General features: G+C 37.3%; 1 protein-coding gene across 9 annotated transcripts in view; it reads left to right on the forward strand.

Annotated features, from left to right (window-relative positions):
* The window catches only part of EXOC2 (exocyst complex component 2), a 254,795-nt gene that overhangs the window by 76,518 nt on the left and 155,008 nt on the right, over nt 1–23,269 (forward strand). For 8 of the 9 annotated variants that reach the window (XM_045189117.2, XM_045189121.2, XM_045189122.2 and 5 more), the window contains 2 exons: nt 10,822–10,935; nt 12,400–12,524. In XM_045189117.2, coding sequence (XP_045045052.1) covers nt 10,822–10,935; nt 12,400–12,524 — 239 coding nt within the window. Of the gene's footprint in view, nt 1–10,821; nt 10,936–12,399; nt 12,525–17,672; nt 17,776–23,269 lie in introns of those variants that run through there. The other variant, XM_053920460.1, reaches the window with a different exon arrangement.

A 23,269-nucleotide genomic window follows, 5' to 3' on the forward strand; every position in this document is an offset into this window, starting at 1 on the left:
ATGGGCAATAGAAATCTGATTTTTCTTCTCATCATTTTGACTTTCCAATAAAAAGAAAAGGTGACCACTTTATTTGCACAATTTAGAAAACAAAGAAATGTGGCCAAATAATTCTTAGTATGACTATAGAAGATAAGAACCATGATAAATTTACCTTTTAGAAATTTCATAAAAACAAATTTGTGGAATGCAATATAGAGCCTCAGTCCAGAAACTGTGTGAGACAGGAAAAAAAAGAAAAAAAAAAACAAACAAAAGTAAGTTCACAATATTTAATATAACACACTGAAAACAATGATGCTAAATATTTAGAGCTAAAAGAATTACATGACTTCCAGAGCCAAGAAGGAGATGTAGGTAGACACACTGTGCCTCCTCACACAACCAAAAGAGAGACAACAACATATTGAAAAATAAAAAATAAGCTGAACTGACAGAAAATCAAACTGTATGGAAGACCCACAACCAAGGAGATAAAGAAGAAAGATTCATTCAGACCGGTAGGAGGGACAGAGAAGGGCAGCAGGGGCATAGAGGACTCATAGCAAGGTGCCAGCTGGAGGACCTGGGTGGGCGAGGCGGCAGCTGGCAGACTGGCTGGGCCCACATTTGCATTTGGATAAACCAGGAGGAGCAACTGGGGATCTAGACAGACCACACAACCCAGGGTCCCAGACTGGGTAAATAAAGCCTCAAAACCTCTGATTGAAAAAACCTGTGGGGGCTGTGGAGGAGGGAGAAACTCCCAGCCTCACAGGAGAGTTCAGTTGGAGAGACCCACAGGGTCCTAGAATGTACACAAACCCACCCACCTGGGAATCAGCACTAGAAGGGCCCAATTTGCTTGTGGGTAGCAGAGGAAGTGACTGAAAGCCAGCCGAGAGCCAAGCAGGCAGCACTGTTCCCTTTTGGACCCTTCCCCCACATGCAGCACCACAGTGCATCCACGTGGGTTGCCCTGCCCTGGCAAATACCAAGGCTCCACCCCTTACTACTGAAAAGGTGCACTGAGACAAAAAAAAAAAAAAAAAGAATGGCCCAATGAAAGAACAGATCAAAGCTCCAGAAAAAATACAACTAAGCAGTGAAGAGATAGCCAGCCTATCAGATGCACAGTTCAGAACACTGGTAATCAGGATGCTCACAGAAATGGTTGACTGTGGTCGCAAAATAGAGGAAAGAGTGAAGGCTGTGAAAAGTGAAATAATGGAAAATATACAGGGAATCAACAGTGAAGGGAAGGAAACTGGGACTCAAATCAATGGTTTGGACCAGAAGGAAGAAATAAACATTCAATCAGAACAGAATGAAGCAACAAGAATTCAAAAAAATGAGGAACGGCTTGGGAACCTCTGGGACAAGTTTAAGTGTTCCAACATCCAACTCATGGGGTGCCAGAAAGAGAAGAGGAAGAGCAAGAAACTGAAAACGTATTTGAAAAATAATAAAGGAGAACTTCCCCAATCTGCTGAAGGAAATAGACTTCCAAGAAGTCCAGGAAGCTCAGAGAGTCCCAAAGAAGTTGGGCCCAAGGAAGCACACACCAAGGCACATCATAATTCCATTACCCAAGATTGAAGATAAGGAGAGAATCTTAAAAGCAGCAAGAGAAAAGGAGAGAGTTACCTACAAAGGAGTTCCCATAAGACTATCAGCTGATTTCTCAAAAGAAACCTGGCAGGCAAGAAGGGGCTGAAAAGAAGTATTCCAAGTCATGAAAGGCGAGGACTTACATCCAAGATTACTCTATCCAGCAAAGCTATCATTTAGAATGGAAGGGCAGATAAAGTGCTTCCCAGATAAGGTCAAGTTGAAGGAGTTCATCATCACCAAGCCCTTATTATAAGAAACACTAAAAGGACTGATCTAAGAAAAAGAAGATCAAAAATAGGAATTTGGACAGATGTGGCTGACGGTGTGTCAGTAAAATGACAACACACTCAGAACTATCAACAACCAAACCTAAAAAAACAAACTAAGCAAACAACTAGAACAGGAACAGAATCATAGAAATGGAGATCACATTGAGGGTTATCAGTGGGGGAGAGGGCTGGGGAGAGAGGGGGAGGAGGTACAGGGAATAAGAAGCCTAAATAGTAGGTACAAAGTAGACGGGGGGAGGTTAAGAATAGCATAGGAAATGTAGAAGCAGGAACTTAAAATGTACAACCCATGGGCATGAATTGTGGGGGGATGCAGGTGGGAGGAGGGATGCAGGGCGGAGGGGAAAATGGGACAACTGTAATAGCATAATCAGCAAAATATATTAAAAAAAAGAATTGAGTATAGTATACATATTTCAAAAGAACAATCTAAACTCTCTTTTACAGGGTTAGCCTCTTCCACTTTTCATCTTCCCATCTTCCAAATGAAGAAAATACCATCTTTTCAGGCAAGCACAGAGTAACACAACTGCAGTTAGGCCTCACTCCATCTGAGGTAGTTAGAATTTCTCTCAAAATTATTCTTATTTTGCTTGGTCATGAGTCATTCCTGTAGATTATTCTCATACTTGAAAATGAAGCAGGTATGTTAAGAACATTCCTGTTAGTTTTATCTGACCGCTCACTATACCTGGATCTTTCCATGACATGGTGTTAAGCCATTACAGGTTTAGATGTAAATCTGTGCTTACATTGCCATCTAATAGAAAGCATGTATTTTAAGGGTGGCAAGATTTGTCAGTTACTGAAACTTTAATGGTTCTTTTAAAACGATTTCATGAGTTTACCCACTACAGTATGTGTTGCTTTCACTCTCCAAGGTCCATGTTATTAGATTTAAAGTGTAGATTGAATTTGAATTACTCAGAATATACCTTATTGAGTTGTTAAGCCATCACTTCACTTGGTGGGTTAGAGCCTAAAATCCCATTATTGTGAGCAACGTTTTGAGTTCTTTTTAACTGTCTATTAACATAGTGCTTCTTTCTTATGTAACACTATTATTAAGACTATTATTAACCCTATTTTCTGCATTCTAAATCAGCTCTCCTTCTACATTTCTGATTTGCTGGATTTGTAGTTGTGGTTTTATTTCATAGCTAAGATTTTCTGGTTCTCTATTTGACAGTAGAAGTACCAGTTCAAATCTCTACTATTTACATGCAACCTCTCTGAGACTATTTCCTCACTGTAATATAGGAATATATAACTCAGTGTGCTGTTATGAGAATAAAATACAATGATACTTCTGAAAATAGTATATAAATATAAACTAACTATAAAGAATACAAATAATAGCAAAATCATTTCTTACATGTCAGAATCTGCTAAGCCTTCCACATGCATTAGCTCCCGTCATCCTTAAATAGTCCTAAGAGGAAGATGATACAATCATATTAGCTTCATGGTAAATGGAACCATAAAGAAGTTACAAAACTTCCCAAAGGTAATACAGACACAGCTGGCAAACTTCAGGATTGAACCCAATGCCTGTGCCCCCAAACCACTACTTAATTACTTTTCCACACACTATAATACTGTCATGAGTTGCCTCTGCTTTTGCAGATAAGTTCCATGAAGAGCTTCATTGCTCTTGGCATTGTCATTTATTGTCTGTTTTCTTTTTTTTTTTCTTTTTGGATCTTCTGTTTCACATTTATTTTGATGTGTTTGTGTAAAAGATCAATATATTTAGGCATATATATTGAGATAGAATAATGACTCAGGATGCCTTCAGCTGTAAGTAACAAAGTGAAAATTTAGCTTAAACATAAAAATTACTAAAGCAAAGTGGCTTTAGTAATTTCTAGTGTTGAAACAATAATACACAATAAATAATGATATGGTAAAGATACAATATTGAAACAATAATATCCAATACATAATGAAACACAGTAATGTCTGAAGGTAAGGAAGATGCTTTCTCATTTTGGTTTTCCTTAAAAGTATGGAGACTTCCCAGAAATGCTCCAGTAGATCTTTCTTCAGGCATCATTGGTCGAAACAAGATCACTCAGTAAATAACAAGAGGAATGTGATAAGCATGTCTTAGGATAATTGGCATTTATTCAGGGAAGGTACTAGTGACAGGCTATTGTGGGACTGTTTTGTCTGAGAGGGCAGAGAATGAATTTTGGTTCACTAGTCAACAGTGGATTTAATTGTATGATTTGGGGCAAATTATCTGACATCTCTGTTAGAATTTTGTCATTTTTAATATAATTTCTGCTTTGTAAGTCTGATTTCTTGTGTAAGTCCCAATATTCTCCCAATTTAAATATACATAGCATACTGAAAAACAGTCTAATGTCTTCAGTAAGAAATCATAAAAAAATCTCAGTCTTAGGGATGATTATGAGGACTAATTTGGGAACTAGGGTTTGGGAACTAGGAGATAGTATTTTGCCCAAAAGATCTAATACTTTTCAAACTCTGCTTGACCCATTTAGGTGCCTGAAGGAGCTATACTCATATGTATGAGAACTAATAGTACATTGGAAATACGATATTAGTAGGTGGATTAATGTTTCAAATCTTAGTGTAGAGCTGTCTTGTGGAAGCACATGGCCTATGCCAAATGTCTAAGGTACTTCCTCACACCTCAGACTAATGGGGGATCTTTCACCCACTTCACCCTCCAACTTTTGCCCTGCTAGTGGCATGATGCATCCATGATGAAGAGCCTGTGGAGGCTTGGCCATGCCCCATGTGTTCTCTTTATTACCAGAAGACTCCACTGCTAGTAAGTGGGGCCTCAACCACATTCTGAAATATGGACAGGCACACATTTGCTCCCTCTTGAGGAGGAGAAAGTCATCAGGGACTCCTGCCATAGGAGAGTTTCTTAACAGCACTTTTCTTAGAACCCTTAATAGAAAAAAGGCCTTTATGTTGTGATAAAACAGAACTATTTATATTTGTAAACACAACAGTTTACATTATAAATTAGATGTTAATAAAGTTTAAGAATGACATGAATTTTAAATATGTGAAGTTCTAGATAGCTGCAGGTTTTCATCTTTCACTATAACCAGTTTAAGCATTTTAACTGTTTAGAATGTAACCTTTTTATAAGTGCCATGTATATCCGGTTTTTTTTCAGTACATTTTATTGATCATGTTATTATTACAGTTGTCCCAGTTTTTCCCCCATGCCCCAATCTGCTCGGTACCGCCCTTCCCTCAAGCATTCCCAGCTCCATAGTTCATGTCCATGGGTCATCTGTGTAAGTTCTTTGTCTTACCATTTCCTATGCTATTCTTAACCTCCCCCCGTCTACTTTGTACCTACTATTTAGGCTTCTTATTCCCTGTACCTCCTCCCCCTCTCTCCCCAGCCCTCTCCCCCACTGATAACCCTCAATGTGATCTCCATTTCTATGATTCTGTTCCTGTTCTAGTTGTTTGCTTAGTTTGTTTTTTTAGGTTTGGTTGTTGATAGTTCTGAGTGTGTTGTCATTTTACTGACACACCGTCAGCCACATCTGTCCAAATTCCTATTTTTGATCTTCTTTTTCTTAGATCAGTCCTTTTAGTGTTTCTTATAATAAGGGCTTGGTGATGATGAACTCCTTCAACTTGACCTTATCTGGGAAGCACTTTATCTGCCCTTCCATTCTAAATGATAGCTTTGCTGGATAGAGTAATCTTGGATGTAAGTCCTCGCCTTTCATGACTTGGAATACTTCTTTTCAGCCCCTTCTTGCCTGCCAGGTTTCTTTTGAGAAATCAGCTGATAGTCTTATGGGAACTCCTTTGTAGGTAACTCTCTCCTTTTCTCTTGCTGCTTTTAAGATTCTCTCCTTATCTTCAATCTTGGGTAATGGAATTATGATGTGCCTTGGTGTGTGCTTCCTTGGGCCCAACTTCTTTGGGACTCTCTGAGCTTCCTGGACTTCTTGGAAGTCTATTTCCTTCAGCAGATTGGGGAAGTTCTCCTTTATTATTTTTCAAATACGTTTTCAGTTTCTTGCTCTTCCTCTTCTCTTTCTGGCACCCCATGAGTTGGATGTTGGAACACTTAAACTTGTCCCAGAGGTTCCCAAGCCGTTCCTCATTTTTTTGAATTCTTGTTGCTTCATTCTGTTCTGATTGAATGTTTATTTCTTCCTTCTGGTCCAAACCATTGATTTGAGTCCCAGTTTCCTTCCCTTCACTGTTGATTCCCTGTATATTTTCCTTTATTTCACTTTTCACAGCCTTCACTCTTTCCTCTATTTTGCGACCACAGTCAACCATTTCTGTGAGCATCCTGATTACCAGTGTTCTGAACTGTGCATCTGATAGGCTGGCTATCTCTTCACTGCTTAGTTGTATTTTTTCTGGAGCTTTGATCTGTTCTTTCATTGGGCCATTCTTTTTTTTTTTTTTTTGTCTCAGTGCACCTTTTCAGTAGTAAGGGGTGGAGCCTTGGTATTTGCCAGGGCAGGGCAACCCACGTGGATGCACTGTGGTGCTGCATGTGGGGGAAGGGTCCAAAAGGGAACAGTGCTGCCTGCTTGGCTCTCGGCTGGCTTTCAGTCACTTCCTCTGCTACCCACAAGCAAATTGGGCCCTTCTAGTGCTGATTCCCAGGTGGGTGGGTTTGTGTACATTCTAGGACCCTGTGGGTCTCTCCAACTGAACTCTCCTGTGAGGCTGGGAGTTTCTCCCTCCTCCACAGCCCCCACAGGTTTTTTCAATCAGAGGTTTTGAGGCTTTATTTACCCAGTCTGGGACCCTGGGTTGTGTGGTCTGTCTAGATCCCCAGTTGCTCCTCCTGGTTTATCCAAATGCAAATGTGGGCCCAGCCAGTCTGCCAGCTGCCGCCTCGCCCACCCAGGTCCTCCAGCTGGCACCTTGCTATGAGTCCTCTATGCCCCTGCTGCCCTTCTCTGTCCCTCCTACCGGTCTGAATGAATCTTTCTTCTTTATCTCCTTGGTTGTGGGTCTTCCATACAGTTTGATTTTCTGTCAGTTCAGCTTATTTTTTATTTTTCAATGTGTTGTTGTCTCTCTTTTGGTTGTGTGAGGAGGCACAGTGTGTTTACTTACATCTCCATCTTGGCTGTGGAAGTCATGTAATTCTTTTTATCATTGTGTGAGGAGGCGGAGCATGTCCACCTATGCCTCCATCTTGACCTGAAGTTCCAGTTTTTTTAAAAACATTTTTGAGCTTTATTGAGGCATAGTTGACAAATTTGAATCGTATGTAAAGTGGACATCCTGGTGATTTGATATGTGTATATACATTTTGAAAGGATTCCAACTATCAATTTTAACACATTTGTTACCTCAAATAAGTTTTTTAAGCTCCCTCAGCAAATATTAATTATATATTACAGTGTTGTCAACTGTAGTCATCATGGTGTACATTATATTCTTGAAGACCTTGTTCATCTTAGAGCTGAAAGTTTATACCCTTTTACCAGTTTCTCCTTATTTCCTTGCTCTAGACCCTGGTAAACACTTTTCTACTCTGGTTTTATGAGTTTAACTTTTTTTTAAATAGTCCAGATATATTTGCAAATCTGATAAAGGGTTAATAACCAACAGTTGTAATGAAAACATAAAACTCAAGAGCAAATCCCACCCCAAGCAAAAATATTTCATTTGAAAAATGGGCAGAGGTGCTCAAGAGACATTTTTGCAAAGAAAACATAGAAAAGGCCAACAGGTACATGAAGAGATGCTTAAAATAACTAATCACTAAGGAAATGGAAGTCAGCCACATCTGTTCAAATGCTTATTGCCCAAAACTTAAGACAGAACAAGTATTGGTGAGGATATGGAGAAAAGGGTACCCTTGTTCACTGCTGGTGGAAATGTGAATTGGTATAGCCACTATGGAAAACAGTATGGAACTTCCTCAAAAAATAACAATAGAGCTGCCCTATGACTCAGCATTTTTTCTTCTTAGTATTTATCTGAAGAAAATGAAAACACTAACTCAAAAAGGTATATATGCTTCTCATGTCCATAATGTGGAAACAAGTGTCCATAGATTGATAAGGGGATAAAGCACATGTTGTGTACACACACATGGAATGTTATTGAGCTGTGAGAAAGAAGGAAATCCTGTCATTTGAACAACATGGGTGGACCTTCATCTCATTTTGCTAGACAGAGTAAGACAAATGCAGTTTTTATTGTTTTTAACTGTGTTAAGCATGACATAACTCTCAGACCTCTGGTGTAGTGTTAGCCATTTCACCATGGCATGCAAGTGTTGTATTTTTGAGTTTTGTGTTTTCGTGTTATATATTTTTGCTTTACCTGCTATCATCATATCATAGATATTTATTTTTTATATTGTCATTCTTAACTCTAGTGACCCCTTTTCACAATACTGCTTCAATATGGGTAGGGAACCCACCAACCAAGATAAAACCTACAGGTCTTGAGTGAAGGATAAAGAAACTCAGATTGCCTTCTCACAGATTTTTTAACTGCTTCTTTGTCACCTGTGTCTTTAATCTTTTAGTTGGAACTATTCCCTGTTAGAAGATTTCACATAGTTGAGTGATTTGTGAAGACTTTGAGTTGATATCAGGTGATTCTGTAATACTTTTTGATTCTGTTGAGGTTATTTAACTTTCTTAGCAACTGAATTGTTAGGATTACAGACAACTTCAGTTTAAGCATTGTACAGGAGTAAGGCTGACAAAGTCATGGGCATGCCACCATGCACCTCTCCCTCACACAGATGACAGACACATGATGCAGATGTGCCAGATGACACAGATCCTGACCCGCAAGATCTGCTGTTGTGGCCACAGTAAGCAAATACACAGGGACTACAGAAATCCTGTGGAGAAAAAGGGGCTGCGTGGCCGCTCTCCAAGTTAGAGAGAGGGCCCCTGACCCCCACCTGGACAGGCTTTTATTGTTTTTCTGGGCACATTACATCGAGGGCGATCCTCATTTACCATGCACAGGTTCACCACAGGTGATTACCTTCTAAGGACGACAAAGGACAGAACACTGCTAATTTCTTCAAAGAGAAGGATGTTACAGCTCGAGGGGGAAACTGCTCACACTCCTCCATACTTGGGTTGTTTAGTACAGATTTTAGGAAGATGAAGATACTTAATAAACATTTGCTGCCTCAATTCAGGGTGAGGGAGTTTTAGCAAGAGCAAGTCTCATAGCAGTCTAGGTACAATGCAGGCCTGATTTCCCACAGGAGAACCTATCCATGGACATGGGTCCTGCCTGCCAACCTCGCTCCCCACTGGCTTTTCCGAGTGGAGGCTGAGCCACATTTCCCACGCTTGGAACGGTTCCCCATAGACACACTCATTCGTCAGACCATTCTTTCCATGATTTTTGAAACAGCGCTGTAGACAGACACTGCTGACTAGTTAAAGTAGGTCTGTGGAACATAGCCAATGCATGTCAGAAGGGAGGGTTTTTAGTTATTTAGCTAGAACTCAGCCTTTCAATCCTTAAAAATTCTAACTTGGAAGCATGATGTACAGATAAGTAAAATCAGAGAAACTTCCAAAGGTGACAGGATTTTATTACTAAGTAAAGTATCAAACCAATGTGAAGAATCCAAACCAAAATAAACTTCTAAAAATGCAGAGTTCTTTAGCTCCCTTTCAGAAACTGTATAGTGAAATTATCAAGCTATGCAACACACACACACACACACACATACACCCTAAGGAGATTTACACTGTAGTCTTTTAAATTTTTTAAGCCAGTGAGGAAAGATGTAAGGTTGGCTTAGTCTCTGAGTTACTGAAATTGAGGTGAAGGCCAGCTTAATGTCCATGATTGCCTTAAAGTCTTGTTTTATTTTATTGTCTGTTACTACAGAGTTAAGCAGGCCTTCCCCCTCACCTCCAATTAAAAAAGAAAACTCAGAGTTTGTGGACCTTTTTCGCTCTTGACTGAGGTACTAACAATAAATGTTGAATTCTAGATTAAAGTACAGGATTTACAAAGGAAATCATGGAGAACCAGTTTTGATGCCTGCATCCCTTGCACTTTGGGGGCGTATGAAGGGATAAAGTAGAAGAACCAGTAGAGAAGGGGAATATTTGTAAGATTTTTAAAAAAGATTTTATTTATTTATTTAATTTATTTTGTCCAGTTACAATTGTCTGCATTTTCTCCCCATCCCTCCACCCCACCCCAGCCAGTCTCACCTCCTTCTCCCACCTCCACCCTCCCCCTTGATTTTGTCCTTGTGTCCTTTATAGTAGCTCCTATAGACCCCTCTCCCCACTATCCCCTCCCCACTTCCCTCTGGCTATTGTTACAATGTTCTTAATTTCAATGTCTCTGGTTATATTTTGTTGGCTTTTTTCTTTTGTTGATTATGTTCCAGTTAAAGGTGAGATCATATGGAACTGGAGAGCATTATGCTAAGTGAAATAAGCCAGGCGGTGAGGGACAAATTCCATATTTATTTATTTTTTGAGAGAAGAGAAGGGAGGGAGAAAGAGAGAGAGAGAAACATCCATTGGTTGCCTCTTGCACGTGCCCCACCTGGGACCAACCTACATCCCAGGCATGTGCCCTGACCAGAATCAAACCTGCAACTTGTCTAGATTTTTATTTTTACCCGTTGATTAGGGACTGATTTCATATGTAGATAGATTTTAGAAAACATCAACTAAGTTTCTTTAAATGTTATATTCTAGTATTGATGTAATTTTAATGTTTTAATTAATTTCCTATCATATATAATCAAAGTTGATATATAAGAAATTAGCAGAGATGTAGGAAATATATTTTGTATACACACACAAACATAGGCTTCATAATGTAGATGGATAATTATAACAGTTTATATTCATGTTTATTATACTAGGTACCCGTGGACATCTGTTACATCTTTGTAAATAATAGGACTTGAAGTATATTTTAAACTTTTTTTCTCCCTCAGAAGTAAATTTCCCCAGAAGGACTTGGAAATGCTCTTCCCTGGAATGAGTGCTGATTTCACAAGTGAGAATTTTTCAGCTGCCTGGTATCTTATAGAGAACCACTCAACCACCAGGTTAGTGATGTGGGACTGTGGATTGTGAATTGTTTCACTTGGATGCAGCTGATATGATTATATAGTAATGTGGGTTTTAGGCCTAGCTCTGCCACTTTGGAGACCTTTGACTTTGGGTGAGCTTGTGAACATCATAGGTTATCTATATCCTTATTTATAAAAAGGGATTATTAACTAGAGGGCCCTTATTTCCTGTTATCATGTTGTTTCTGTAAGTTTCATTATTTGTACAACCTATTGAAACTTTATGGAGTCTCAGCTGGCTACTTAAACTGATGTGCCTGAATGTGACCTTTCCCTACTCAAGGAACAAAACTTTCAAGTCCTGGTATAAAGTGGGGCAAACACATCCTTCCCAGATCATAGAGCAAAGGAAGATGACTTGGTTTATCATTTTGAAAACACTTGATTTAAAACTAGGCAAAAAAATACACAGGGTCATATATCCAAAATAAAGTGCTTGTTGTTGTCTAATTACATTTTACCCACTGTCTCTACAAGATTGGATTTTTAACTTTTTTTGGAAGACTGTTTTAAAACAATTATATTTAGTAAAAATGTTTGAATGTTTTATTGCTTAAAATCTGTATTCTTGAAAAGTCAATTTGTTAAAATGTAGCTTAGGAGAAATTTTTCAACTATTAGGAGTCAAATCATTAGTAGAAAAGATGAGGAAATTTGTTATGTACATAGAATAAATTTGTCCTCAAATTTTTAAAGCAGATGTCTGAAATCTTTCATTATAAAAAATGATTCTAATTTTACATTATGGATGTGCTTTTTTGGTTACTGTAAGTCAAAATTAATCTTTTTTCTGCTCAGGGCTATCGTGGGACTCAACATGTTTGAATTTTATAGCCAGATTTTCTTAGCTCAGAAATAAAACTTCTGAAATACAGAGAGCTATTTTTTTTTCTCTGCTTGAGATGTAGACATAAAATATTGTGGTCTTTTTAGTTAAACAGTGAATTAAAGACCTTCCCCAGGTTTTCTGAAATTTCACTGCTAATGACTGGATTGGTTATTGATGTGGTAAGGGTAACAATATGCTCAGTTTGTATCCAGAATACAGAAATGAATGTACAGAGAAGATCGTGCCTTAGGCAGCATCCATAGCTACATGATCTAGGTCTTTCCACCAGGGAAATGATAGTCAGAACTCCTTACCTGGCATATGGATATATGGTATATATTGGTTACAAAATATCTACATGTATATTTACTTCATAAGGGTCTGATATATTTGGAATGGCCATTTGAGAGCTACTAATCTCTTTTCTAGCTGCTGTAATAATAAAAGTTTTAGCTCTAGGTAAAATTTGAAAGCTTTTGTTTTTATCTGGTTATATATTATATTAGTCTATCTTTCTTAATGTAGGCTTCGGTATTTTATACATAATGCATTGTCTTGTTTCTTTTTTAATGTTAGAGGTGTCAAACTTTTGGTTTCTTTATTTCATTCAGTTTTGAACAGCTCAAAATGGCGGTCACCAACCTGAAGAGGCAGGCTAACAAGAAGAGTGAAGGCAGCCTGGCATGTGTGAAAGGGGGTCTTAGTACTTTCTTTGAAGCCCAGGATGCTCTCTCAGGTAAGGTGACCCTCAGAGCCATCTGCTGTGGCTTCCACAACAGAAACCTGACACAGTGTTTGCAGAGTGTTTACAGGCTGTGACATTTGGTCTGTATTTATAAAAGTAGATATCTAAAATGTTCCATAAATACTTGCTGCAGACCAGGCTGGAATGTCTTTGAAGCGTGGTACTTTAAATATTTGTCTCTGAGGCTTTTGTAGACTGATGGTACATGTATGAAATAGGAGACTGCTTTGCCTCTCCACAATGCCCAGTCTCTAGGGCTAGTGAGAAATTAAATCCCAATGGGTAAAATTCTAGAATTTAAAAAATCCTTTTACAGACATCAATATCTTACACATGTGACTAATTCTATAAATTGTGACCCACTGTGTGTTTGGTTTGGAAAGAACTGATAATAAAAATAAATAATTATTTTTAGCACTCACCTCACCAGTCCTATATAAAACATATAACTGTCCACCATGCAAGTCATCATCTGTATATGCAAGGGAAATTGTCTTAAATAGAAATACTGTGGCTTTAGACATTTCAGGAAAAGATGTTACATAGGTTTTCCCCCTGTGAAACTATCTTTAATAGAAATCAAATTATTGTTTTTCTAGTAAAAAGTAACATATATTAATAAAATCCCAATTCTTTTAAAAAACAGACACCTATAACCCAGTACCTATAGCTAAGTACTGCCTGTAGATACCGAAGGCACACCTTATTCCATTCAGAAAGACTAAATATTAAATTAATTTGTATTCTTAAAGTACAGACATCCTTTTATTGTTTTTAAAGCCTCTTCCTCCTGGGTCAAACATGACTTCTGACAAATTAAATGTTCATTTGATACAGCTCTTTCCCTCCAGGTAGAAGTTAGGTTTTGATTGGAGTTAAATGTGAATGTTTAGGATGGAACAGAGAAATTAGGTAATCTCTGATAATACTCTGTGTCCCATATTTTTTGATCAAGTGCCTTTCTTTCTTTGTGCTTATTGATATTCTAAGTTGTCAATGTTATTATGTCAACAATAGAACCCTGAGCATATATGAACAGTTTAGTGTTATCAAGTTATTAATATCTTTAGTAGCTATACAAATAATAATTTGCCATATGTGATTAGCTGTTCTCATAGATAGGTTTAATTAAAACTATTTCATTTAGAAAAATGTTTGACTTTTCTCTTTACCCTTTCTTTAATATACATGTTTGTGTGTACATATATACTTGTATTTGTTTGTTTATAGTTTTACTTCTGTAAGGGGCTTCACTCTTGGCAGATTTTAAGAACTTTTATTTTGTGCATTAAATTTATGTAGTTTTGATTTGGCTGGGTGGCGCAGTCGAATGGAGTGTCATCCCATACAACCAAAGGTTGTGGGTCTGATCCCCTGTCAGGACACATACCTAGGTTCCATATGTGATTCCTTGTTGGGGCACATATTAGAGCAATTAGTTTCTGTCACGTCAATGTTTCTCTCTCTACATTCTTCTCTCTTTAAAATCAATAAACATATCTTTGGGTGAGAATTGAAAAAAAATTTATATAGTCTTATTTATTAGACATTTGCCCTGGAAGTATATGAGTAACTTAAAAGTTTAACAAAGATAATGGTGACCAACTACTGATAAGCAACTGACTATCCCATCTAGAAAATGATTTATTGATAGCAAATTTAAAAACTTTAGACACATACATCTAGCTTTTCTATTTTTTGATGTAAATGAAATGCATATTATAAAAATATTAAACAGATGAATAGCACGAAATACTATAATTCTGTTACAGAGATATTCACATTAATATTTTGATGTATTTCTTTTTTTTCCTTATATGTATACTTACTACAAAATTAGAAAAAAATATATATATAGTTGTGTATTTTAGAAACCTTTATTCTTTAGATTGCTCTTCTGGATATTTATTTTAATTTATTGTAGCATTTGATTTATTAGGAGCTCTTTAGAAATTTTTTTGACTATAGTCTTAAGTGCAATTGACCTATAATTTTTAAAAATGCTAATTATAATGCCCTGGCTAGTGGGGCTCACTGGATTTAGTGTTGGCCTGGGAAACGAAAGGTGGCTGGTTTGATTCCCATTCAAGGCACACGCTTGGGTGCGGGCCAGGTCCCCTGTTGGGGGAGTGTGAGAGACAACTATTTCTCTCTTATACAACAATGTTTCTCACTCTCTTTGTCTCCTTCCCTTCCTCTCTGTCTAGAAATAAATAAACAAAATTTTAAAAAACAAAAATGCTAATTATTGGTCACATTTTGGTCAGGTTCTGTAATTATACAGAATCATATGAATTTCTATGTATATATGTATGTATTTTGAAACGGGTTATGTAGATTAGGAAGTATATGTTGGAAATGTGAAAGAGCTAATAAATTGCTCAGGTTAATTTATTTTACTTTTTATTATAATAAATTTCAAACATGCTAAAAGTTGATAGTACAGGCATCCCCATATACCTGTCATCTAGACTTAGTAGTTTTAATATTTTTCCATACTTGCTTCATCAGTGTTTTTTGAGGTAGGTTGGTTTGTGTTTTTATGATGTCAAGCAACAAATCTCAAGCAGCATGGTATTTCTTTCCTGTGTACTTTAGTATGAGCCTCTCCCAGCCCCAATAAGAACATTTACTTAAATAACCACAATGCCATTATCACAGCTAACAAAAGTTTCAATAATTCTTTAATATCTTGAATTCCCAGTTTATATTCAGATTTCCCCAATTACCTTCCAACTAATTTTTTTTTTTAATAGTTGATTTGGCAAAGTCAAGATCAAAATAAGGTCCAGATATTTCATGTTTTTTTTTTTTTAAGTTTCTTAAGTCTCTTTTACACTAAAATAATTCCCTCACCTTTGTTATCTGTCCTTTTTTTTTTTTTTTTTTTCCATGCTAAGGATTTACTGAAGAAACAAGGCTATTTGTCCTGTACTATATCCCATACTCTGGATTTGACTGATTACTTTCTCATGGTGTCATTTAACTTTTCTTACATTCTATTGTTTGGATTTACCTAATTGGACATTAGTAAGATGCAGTTTCAACATTTTTGGGTACAGGTGGTAGTGTGTGTTTTCTACTTCATCACATCAGGAGGCCATTAGTGTCTGCTTGTTCCTCTTGTGGGACACTATGATGGATCAGTAGGTTGAAGTGGGGTAGGCACTGGCAGTTGGAGATACACATACACACATACATATATATATACACATACATGTATATGTATATATACATACATATTTGAAATTTCTACTTTCTATCTTTCCTTTATTTTCATTTGGGTTCCCCTGAAATTCTCTTTCATTATGATTTTCATGTTTTTTAGCATTGCATTGTAATTCTTAAATTATTTAAAATATATGTATTTTAAGCCCTTCTCATTATCAGCTGAATTTATTTGTGTGTTCTGCTTCTTTTATTTACATTGAATCTTTTTTTTAATCGATTTTAGAAAGGGGTGGAGAGAGAGAAATATCAGTTTGCTCTTCCACTTACTCATGCATTCATTAGTTGATTCTTGTATGTGCCCTGACTGGGGGGAATCAAACCCACAACCGTGGTGTATCGGGATGGACACTTCAACCAACTAAGCTACCCAACCAGGGCGTACATTGTAATTCCATTTTTGTGTTTTCAGAATTTAAAATTTTAATTTTTCTTTTTGATCTAGTAGTTTGTCGTAGACTTCTGTTTTTTCAAAGTTAGTTTTAGTCTTACAATATTATGAAGTGTTTCTTAATATATGCCAATTTTCTGTTATGTTACAGTGCTGAAGATAAAAATGGGGACGTGGGGCATATTCTCTTCAGGACACACTGATATATTATTAATACCTGATTAATTACATGATTTAAATCAAGGTTATTTATAATAAACCTGTCAGATCTCTCTCTTCGATTTTGTCAGTTTTTCTTTGTATGAAAAAAACATGCTCACTCTGTAACTTCAGTTGATTGGATATCTTGACACTAATATTATAATGTAATAATAACTGCAAAATTAGAGCCAGTTCTTAAGACCACTAGCAGGTTTGATAATTTTCTAGAAGGACTCACAAAACTCACTGAAACCTGTTGTACTCACAGTAATGGTTTACTACTTCAAGAACATACAGATTAAAATCAGCCAAGGGAAAAAATCATGGGGCAGGCTGGTCCAGGAAAATTCCATCATGGGGTGTCCAGTGTGTTTTCAAAATGGAGTCATGGACAGAACTGATATTCCTGGTAATGATGTGAGACAATGTTTCTAAGTATTGCCAACCAAGGAATCTTACCCAATCCTTGGTGTCCAGTTTTTATTGGGGCTCTGTTATTTAGACATAATTAACTGCCCCAGTGGATGGACTCTCCAGTCCCTCTGGAGGTTGAGCTTATACTGAGTGACCCAAAGCTCTCACTATAAATCACATTATTACATTACCTGGTGTGGCTCTTTTTGATACCATGGAGTATTTCATGTACAGTTCATGGATTCTTTTCTACTCCTTTCCAAAGAGGTATATAATAGTAACTATTATCCTCTTGTATGGTCTTTATTTATCTTTAAGTTTTTATGCTGTGGTCAGTCTTTTTTCTTGTGTGTACCCCTGAATATTTTAATCAGAACTTGAGGAGGGGACTCTTCTCAAAAAAGGAACTGAGTCGTGTGCAGGGACCTCACACACATAGCAGCCGGGCCAGCTAAGGAGGAGGAGTGTGGGTGCAATTTGTTCCCACTTAGGGTGGCTCACAGATTGATCAAAGACAGGCAGCAGGGGCTCAAAGATCAGCGGCACCCAGAGAGACTTTTTTCCATACCACTGAGTATGCTGTTGTATAGCATACAACAGCATATAGGTGCACTGAGTATGCTGAGTATGCTGAGAGGCCAGGCCAACAAAGAGGAAGGAGGAGGGGGCCAATTTGCTCCCACTCAGTGCACCTCACTGACTGATCAAAGGGATGCAAAATGAGGTGGATTACAGGCACCCATGCTCAGAGTGGACAGTGCAGGCTGCACAGAGCTCTGAGGGTGTGGGCTGGAAACTGGGAACCTGTGATTATTGCAACTCACACTGAGCCTCATCCTTGTGGAACCACAGGAAAGGAAAAAAATCGGAGACCAGCTGCCCTCTGCCTGCAGGATCCTGGAACACCTAAAATCAGCAGGTGGCTTTTTTTTCCCCCCTTTCAAGAGTAAGACAGTAAGACCTGGAGCTGTGAGAAAAACAGAGACAGATCCAGAAAGAAGTCAGAAGGTGAATACCAACAGCTGAGACAAATTTCACTTTGTTGTCCTTCAGAACTTGCATGTTTTTTTAATCTCGCTTTTTCTGTTTTATTATTTTTTCTTTTGTTTGTTTTTATTGAATGATTTGGTTTTTTATTCTCCATTTCATATTGCATTTTAATTTATCTTCTTTCACTTCACTCATATTCCAAATAACACACTACTCTTAGTCTTTTACTTTTTATTCTTTTTATTCAGACTTTATATTTCTTGTCATACTATTGTTATTCCAAATCCCACACAGCACCCTTCCCTGGTCTTAATCAATTTCGCCATCTTCCTGAGCTTTCTTACTGTTATGGTTAATGTTATTTTCTCTAACACTACACCAAATTTCTATCCATTACTCTCACTTTTTCTCCTCCATCTAACCTCACATAAGCGTTCTTCTTTCTTAAGTCAGATCACATATTTTTTTCCCTTCTAATAAGAGTCTTATTTCTCTTTCACCTTTTATAAACCGCGACTAGTTGGGTGAAATATCATGGTTGTTGCTCTACTTCTCCAAATGTAGTCCTATTTGTTCACTACTTGTTTCTACTTTAAATCCCATAGAATATTCTCCTGCTGTCTTATTCCATTTCACCTTTGCCCTGCCCATGATGAGTTGAGTGAGAAATTTTATTTTGTTGTTTTCTTCCTCCCTTTTTTTTCTTTTTCCCCTACTCTCAACCTGTGTTTTACTCCTTACTCTTAGTAGCTTGCTTCGCCCATCCTCTCAAAATCATTTTTTTTACTGTAGACATCTCATATTCACTTTTCACTTATCTACAATATTCTTATTTCCGTTCCACCTTTATTAAACTTCATTCAGCTATTGTTGCTATCGACCCTGCTGTTGCTGTTCTGCAATTTTGCTCCTGTTGGTCCGATATCTTTTCAGTCTTACTTCAAACCTCATAGTATACTCATCTCTCTTCTTACCTCATTGTTGCCATTGCTCTTTAGTGTTTTACTTACATTTAAATTTTGCTCTCTCCCTTTCTTCACCTTGGATCTATCCCATGTTTTATCAATTCTTCTCCTTAGCACACAATAACATTTTCCTCTTTTCCTCATCTCATATTCCCTTTGTCATATCTTATAATATCCACAATCTCTCTTGATATTTATTAATCTTAGTTCAATTGCGGTTGAGACTGCTGATGTGGTAGGGGGGTTATTTTTGCTGGTGTAGGTTTGGTTGGCTGGTAATACTGGTTTGTTTACCAACACCTTAGCATAAAACACAAGATGGGAGTTGTGACTACCACTAAACCTACCAGAGGGGGGAGAACACCCCAACAAAGGAGCCACCTATTGGTAAAACCCAAATATAACATGCCAGCCCAGACAAATGGAAGAAAGGGCAACCCTAGAGCATCCCAACAAGCAGATCAAAGAAACCACACCACTGAGTCCCACAAAACTCCTACCACAGAACTTCTTCCTACAAAGACAGCTGGCAAAGCAGAGCATCTGGAATCATAGAAACAAACAGAGTCACCTAAATGGTAAGACAAAGAAAGAACACTCAATCTAAAGGAGTGGAAGATTCCCCAGTAAAATAACTAAATGAAATGGAGGCAAGCAAACTATCAGATATAGAAGTCAAAAGAATGATGATAAGGATGCTCAGGGAACTCACACACAACTACAAGGAGCTGAGTGGGAAGTACAACAGTATGGACAAGGAAATAGAAACTATAAACAAGAACCAGGAAAAAATCAAGAACAAAATATCTGAAATAAAAGTACATAAGGAGGAAATACAAGCAAGCTGGAGGAAGCAGAAAAACGAATTAGTGAGCTGGAAGACAAGGTAGAAAAAATACCCAGAGGAGCGGCATGAAAAAAGACCCCCAAAATATGAAGATAGCTTAAGGGAACTGCAAGACAACATGAAATGCAACAACATTTGAATAACAGGAATACCAGAAGGAGAAGAAAAGGAGCAAGGAATAGAAACCCTGTTTGAAAAAATAATGACAGAAAACTTCCTGAATCTGGAGAGGGAAAAAGCCATTCAAGTTTAGGAAGCACAGAGGGTCCCAATCAAGATGACCTAAAGAGGCCTATTCCAAGACACATCATACTAAAATGCCAAATTTTAAAGACAGTGAGGAGACACAGTTATATACAAGGAAGCTTCTATAAGGATAGAAGCTGATTTCTTAACAGAAACACTATAAGCCAGAGGGAATAGCAAGAAATATTCCAAGTAATGAAAAGCAAAGGACTGCAACAAAGACTACGCTACCCAGCAGGGCTGTCATTAAAATGGAAGGCCAAATAAGGAGTTTCCCAAACAAAATAAGGCTGAAAGAATACACCTCCACCAAACCAGCACTGCAAGATATGCTAAAGGGACTACTTTAAGAAGAGGAAAAGAGTGAGAGAGGAACACAGGTACAATGCGGGGAGATTGGTGGAGAATAAGTACCTATCAGTAATAACCTTAAATGTAAATGGATTAAATGCTCCAATAAAAACACATAGAATACCTGAAAGGATAAGAAAACTTGACTCACATATTAGGCTGTCAACAAGAGACCCACCTCAGAACAAAAGACCTACACAGACTGAAAGTGAAGGGTTGGAAAAAAATATTCCAAGCAAATGGACAGGGAAAAAGCTGGTGTAGCAATACTTACATCAGACAAAATAGACTTCAAAACAAAGGCTGTAAAAAAGAGACAGAAGGATACTTCATTATAATCAAGGGAAAGATCCATCAAAAAGACATAAACATCATAAATACAAATGCAGTCAACATAGAAGCACCCAAGTATATAAGGAAAAATGTGGAGAACTGCAAGAAAGATATAGACAGTCACACAGTTATACTAAGGGATTTTAATACCCCACTGTCAACAATGGATAGATCTTCCAAACAAAATTTCATCAAGGGTATTGTGGCATTGAACAATGCCATAGATAAAATGGACTCTCTCTCTCTCTCTCTCTCTCTCTCTCTCTCTCTCTCTCTCTATATATATATATATATATATATATATACACACATTCTTTTCAAGTACACATGGAACAGTTTCAAAGATGGACCACATAAGAGGACACAAAACAAACCTCAACAAGTTCAAGAAAATTGAAATTGTATCAGTTATTTTCTTGGACCACAAGGGCCTGAAAATAAAAACCAACCTGAAGGAAAATCTCAAAAACATTCAAATTCGTGGATATTGAATAGCATGCTATTAAACAATGAACGGGTTAAGAATGAGATCAAGGAAGAAATCAAAAATTATGGAAACAAATTTAAATGAATACACAACTGTCCAAACCATACGGGACACAGCAAAGGCACTACTGAGAGGGAAGTTCATAGCGATACAAGCCTACATAAAAATCATAGAAACATTTCAAACAGCCTAACCCTACACTTACAAGAACTGGAAGAACAGCAACAAAGCTCAAAGTGAGCAAAAGGAAATAAATAATTAAAATTAGAGCAGAATTAAATGACATAGAGACTGCAGTGCAATGGATCAATAAATCCTGGAGCTGGTTCTTTGAAAAGATAAACAAAACTGACAAGCCTTTAAGCAGACTCATCAAGAAAAAAAGAGAGTGGACCCAAATAAATGAAATCAGAAATGAAAGAGGAGAGATTACAACTGATACCACAGAAATACAAAGGATTATAAGGAATTATGAAGAACTAAATGCCAAGAAATTTGAAAACCAGGGTGAAATCGACAAATTTCTAGAAACATATAATCTTCCAAAACTGAATCAAGAAGCAAGGGGGAGGGTGGAAGCAAGGGAGGGAGGTGGGTTTGGCTGGGGTTAATGGGAGAGGTGGGGAGAAAATGCAGACAACTGTAATTGAACAACAATAAAATAATTAAAAAAAAAAAAAAAAGGCAGAAAGCCTGAACAGGCTGGTGACAGCTGGTAAAGTTGAAGCAGTAATCAAAACTCCCAGCACACAAAAGCCCTGGACCAGGTGTTTTTACAGGAGAATCGTACAAAACATTTAAGGACGTGCACACCCCTATCCTTCTCATACTATTCCAAAAATCCCAAAAGAGGGAAGCCAGCAATTCTTTTTAAGAGTATCCCAAACTCTTTTTATGAACCCAACATCATCCTAATCCTAAAACCACAAAAAGACATAACAAAGAAAGAAAACTACATGCCAATATCCCTGATGAACACAGACACTAAAATCCTCATCAAAACATTGGCTAACTGCATCCAGCAATACATTATGAAGATCATACACCATGATCAAGTGACATTCATACCAGGGATGCAAAGATGATACAATATTCACAAATCAATAAACAATACATCACATAAAAGGAAAGACAAAAATCACATGATCATATCAATAAATGCAGAAAAAGCATTGGATAAGGTACACCATCCACTTATGATAAAAATCCTCAGAAAAGTAGAAGTAGAGGGAGCATATCTCAACACAATAAAGGCCATATATGAGGAACCTACAGCCAACATCATATTTAATAGGGAAAAACTAAAAGCTTTCCCACTAAGATCAGGAACAAGACGAGGATGTTGGCTTTCACTGCTTCTATTCAGCATATATGGGAACTCTTTTCCAATAGCAATCATTCAAGAAAAGGAAAGAAAATCCAAACAAATGGGAAATGAGGAAACTGTCATTGTTCGCAGATGCCTAGTTCGCAGTATACATAGAAAGCCCTATAGACTCCAGCAAAAAACTGTTTGACCTAATAAATGAATTTTGCAAAACAGCAGGATACAAAGTCAAGATTCAGAGACTGAAGGCATTTTTGTACACCAACAATGAAATATCAGCAACAGAAATCACGAAAAAAATCCCATTTGCTATGGCAACAATAAAAGTAAAGTACCTAGGAATAAACCTCACCAAGGAGGTAAAGCACTTGTACTCAGAAAACTATAGAACACTGAAGAAAGAGATTAAGGAAGACATAAACAAATGGAAGCATATACCATGTTTATGGACTGGAAAAATTAACATCATCAAAATGTCCATACTACCCAAAGCAATTTATAGATTCAACACAATCCCTATTAAAATACCAATGACATATTCATTGATATAGAACAAATCATAAATTTATATGGAACCATAAACAATCCCAAATATCTGCACCAATTTTGAGAAAGAAGAACAAAGTAGGAGGGATTACAATACCTGATATTAAACTGTATTACAAGGCCACAGTAATCAAAGCAGTCTGGTACTGGCATAAGAATAGACACACAGATCAATGGAACAGAATAGAGAGCCTGGAAATAAACCCATGTCTCCATGGTCAATTAATACTCAAAAAAGGACGCAGGAACATAAAATGGAGTAAAAACAGCCTCTTCAAGAAATACTGTTGGGAGACCTGGACAGCTATGTGCAAAAAAATGAAACTTGACCACCAACGTACATCATACATAAAAATAAATGCAAGATGGATAAAAGACTTAAATATAAGTCGTGACACCATAAATGTTCC

This window comes from Desmodus rotundus, chromosome 3, assembly GCF_022682495.2.
Source record: "Desmodus rotundus isolate HL8 chromosome 3, HLdesRot8A.1, whole genome shotgun sequence".
NCBI lineage: Eukaryota > Metazoa > Chordata > Mammalia > Chiroptera > Phyllostomidae > Desmodus > Desmodus rotundus.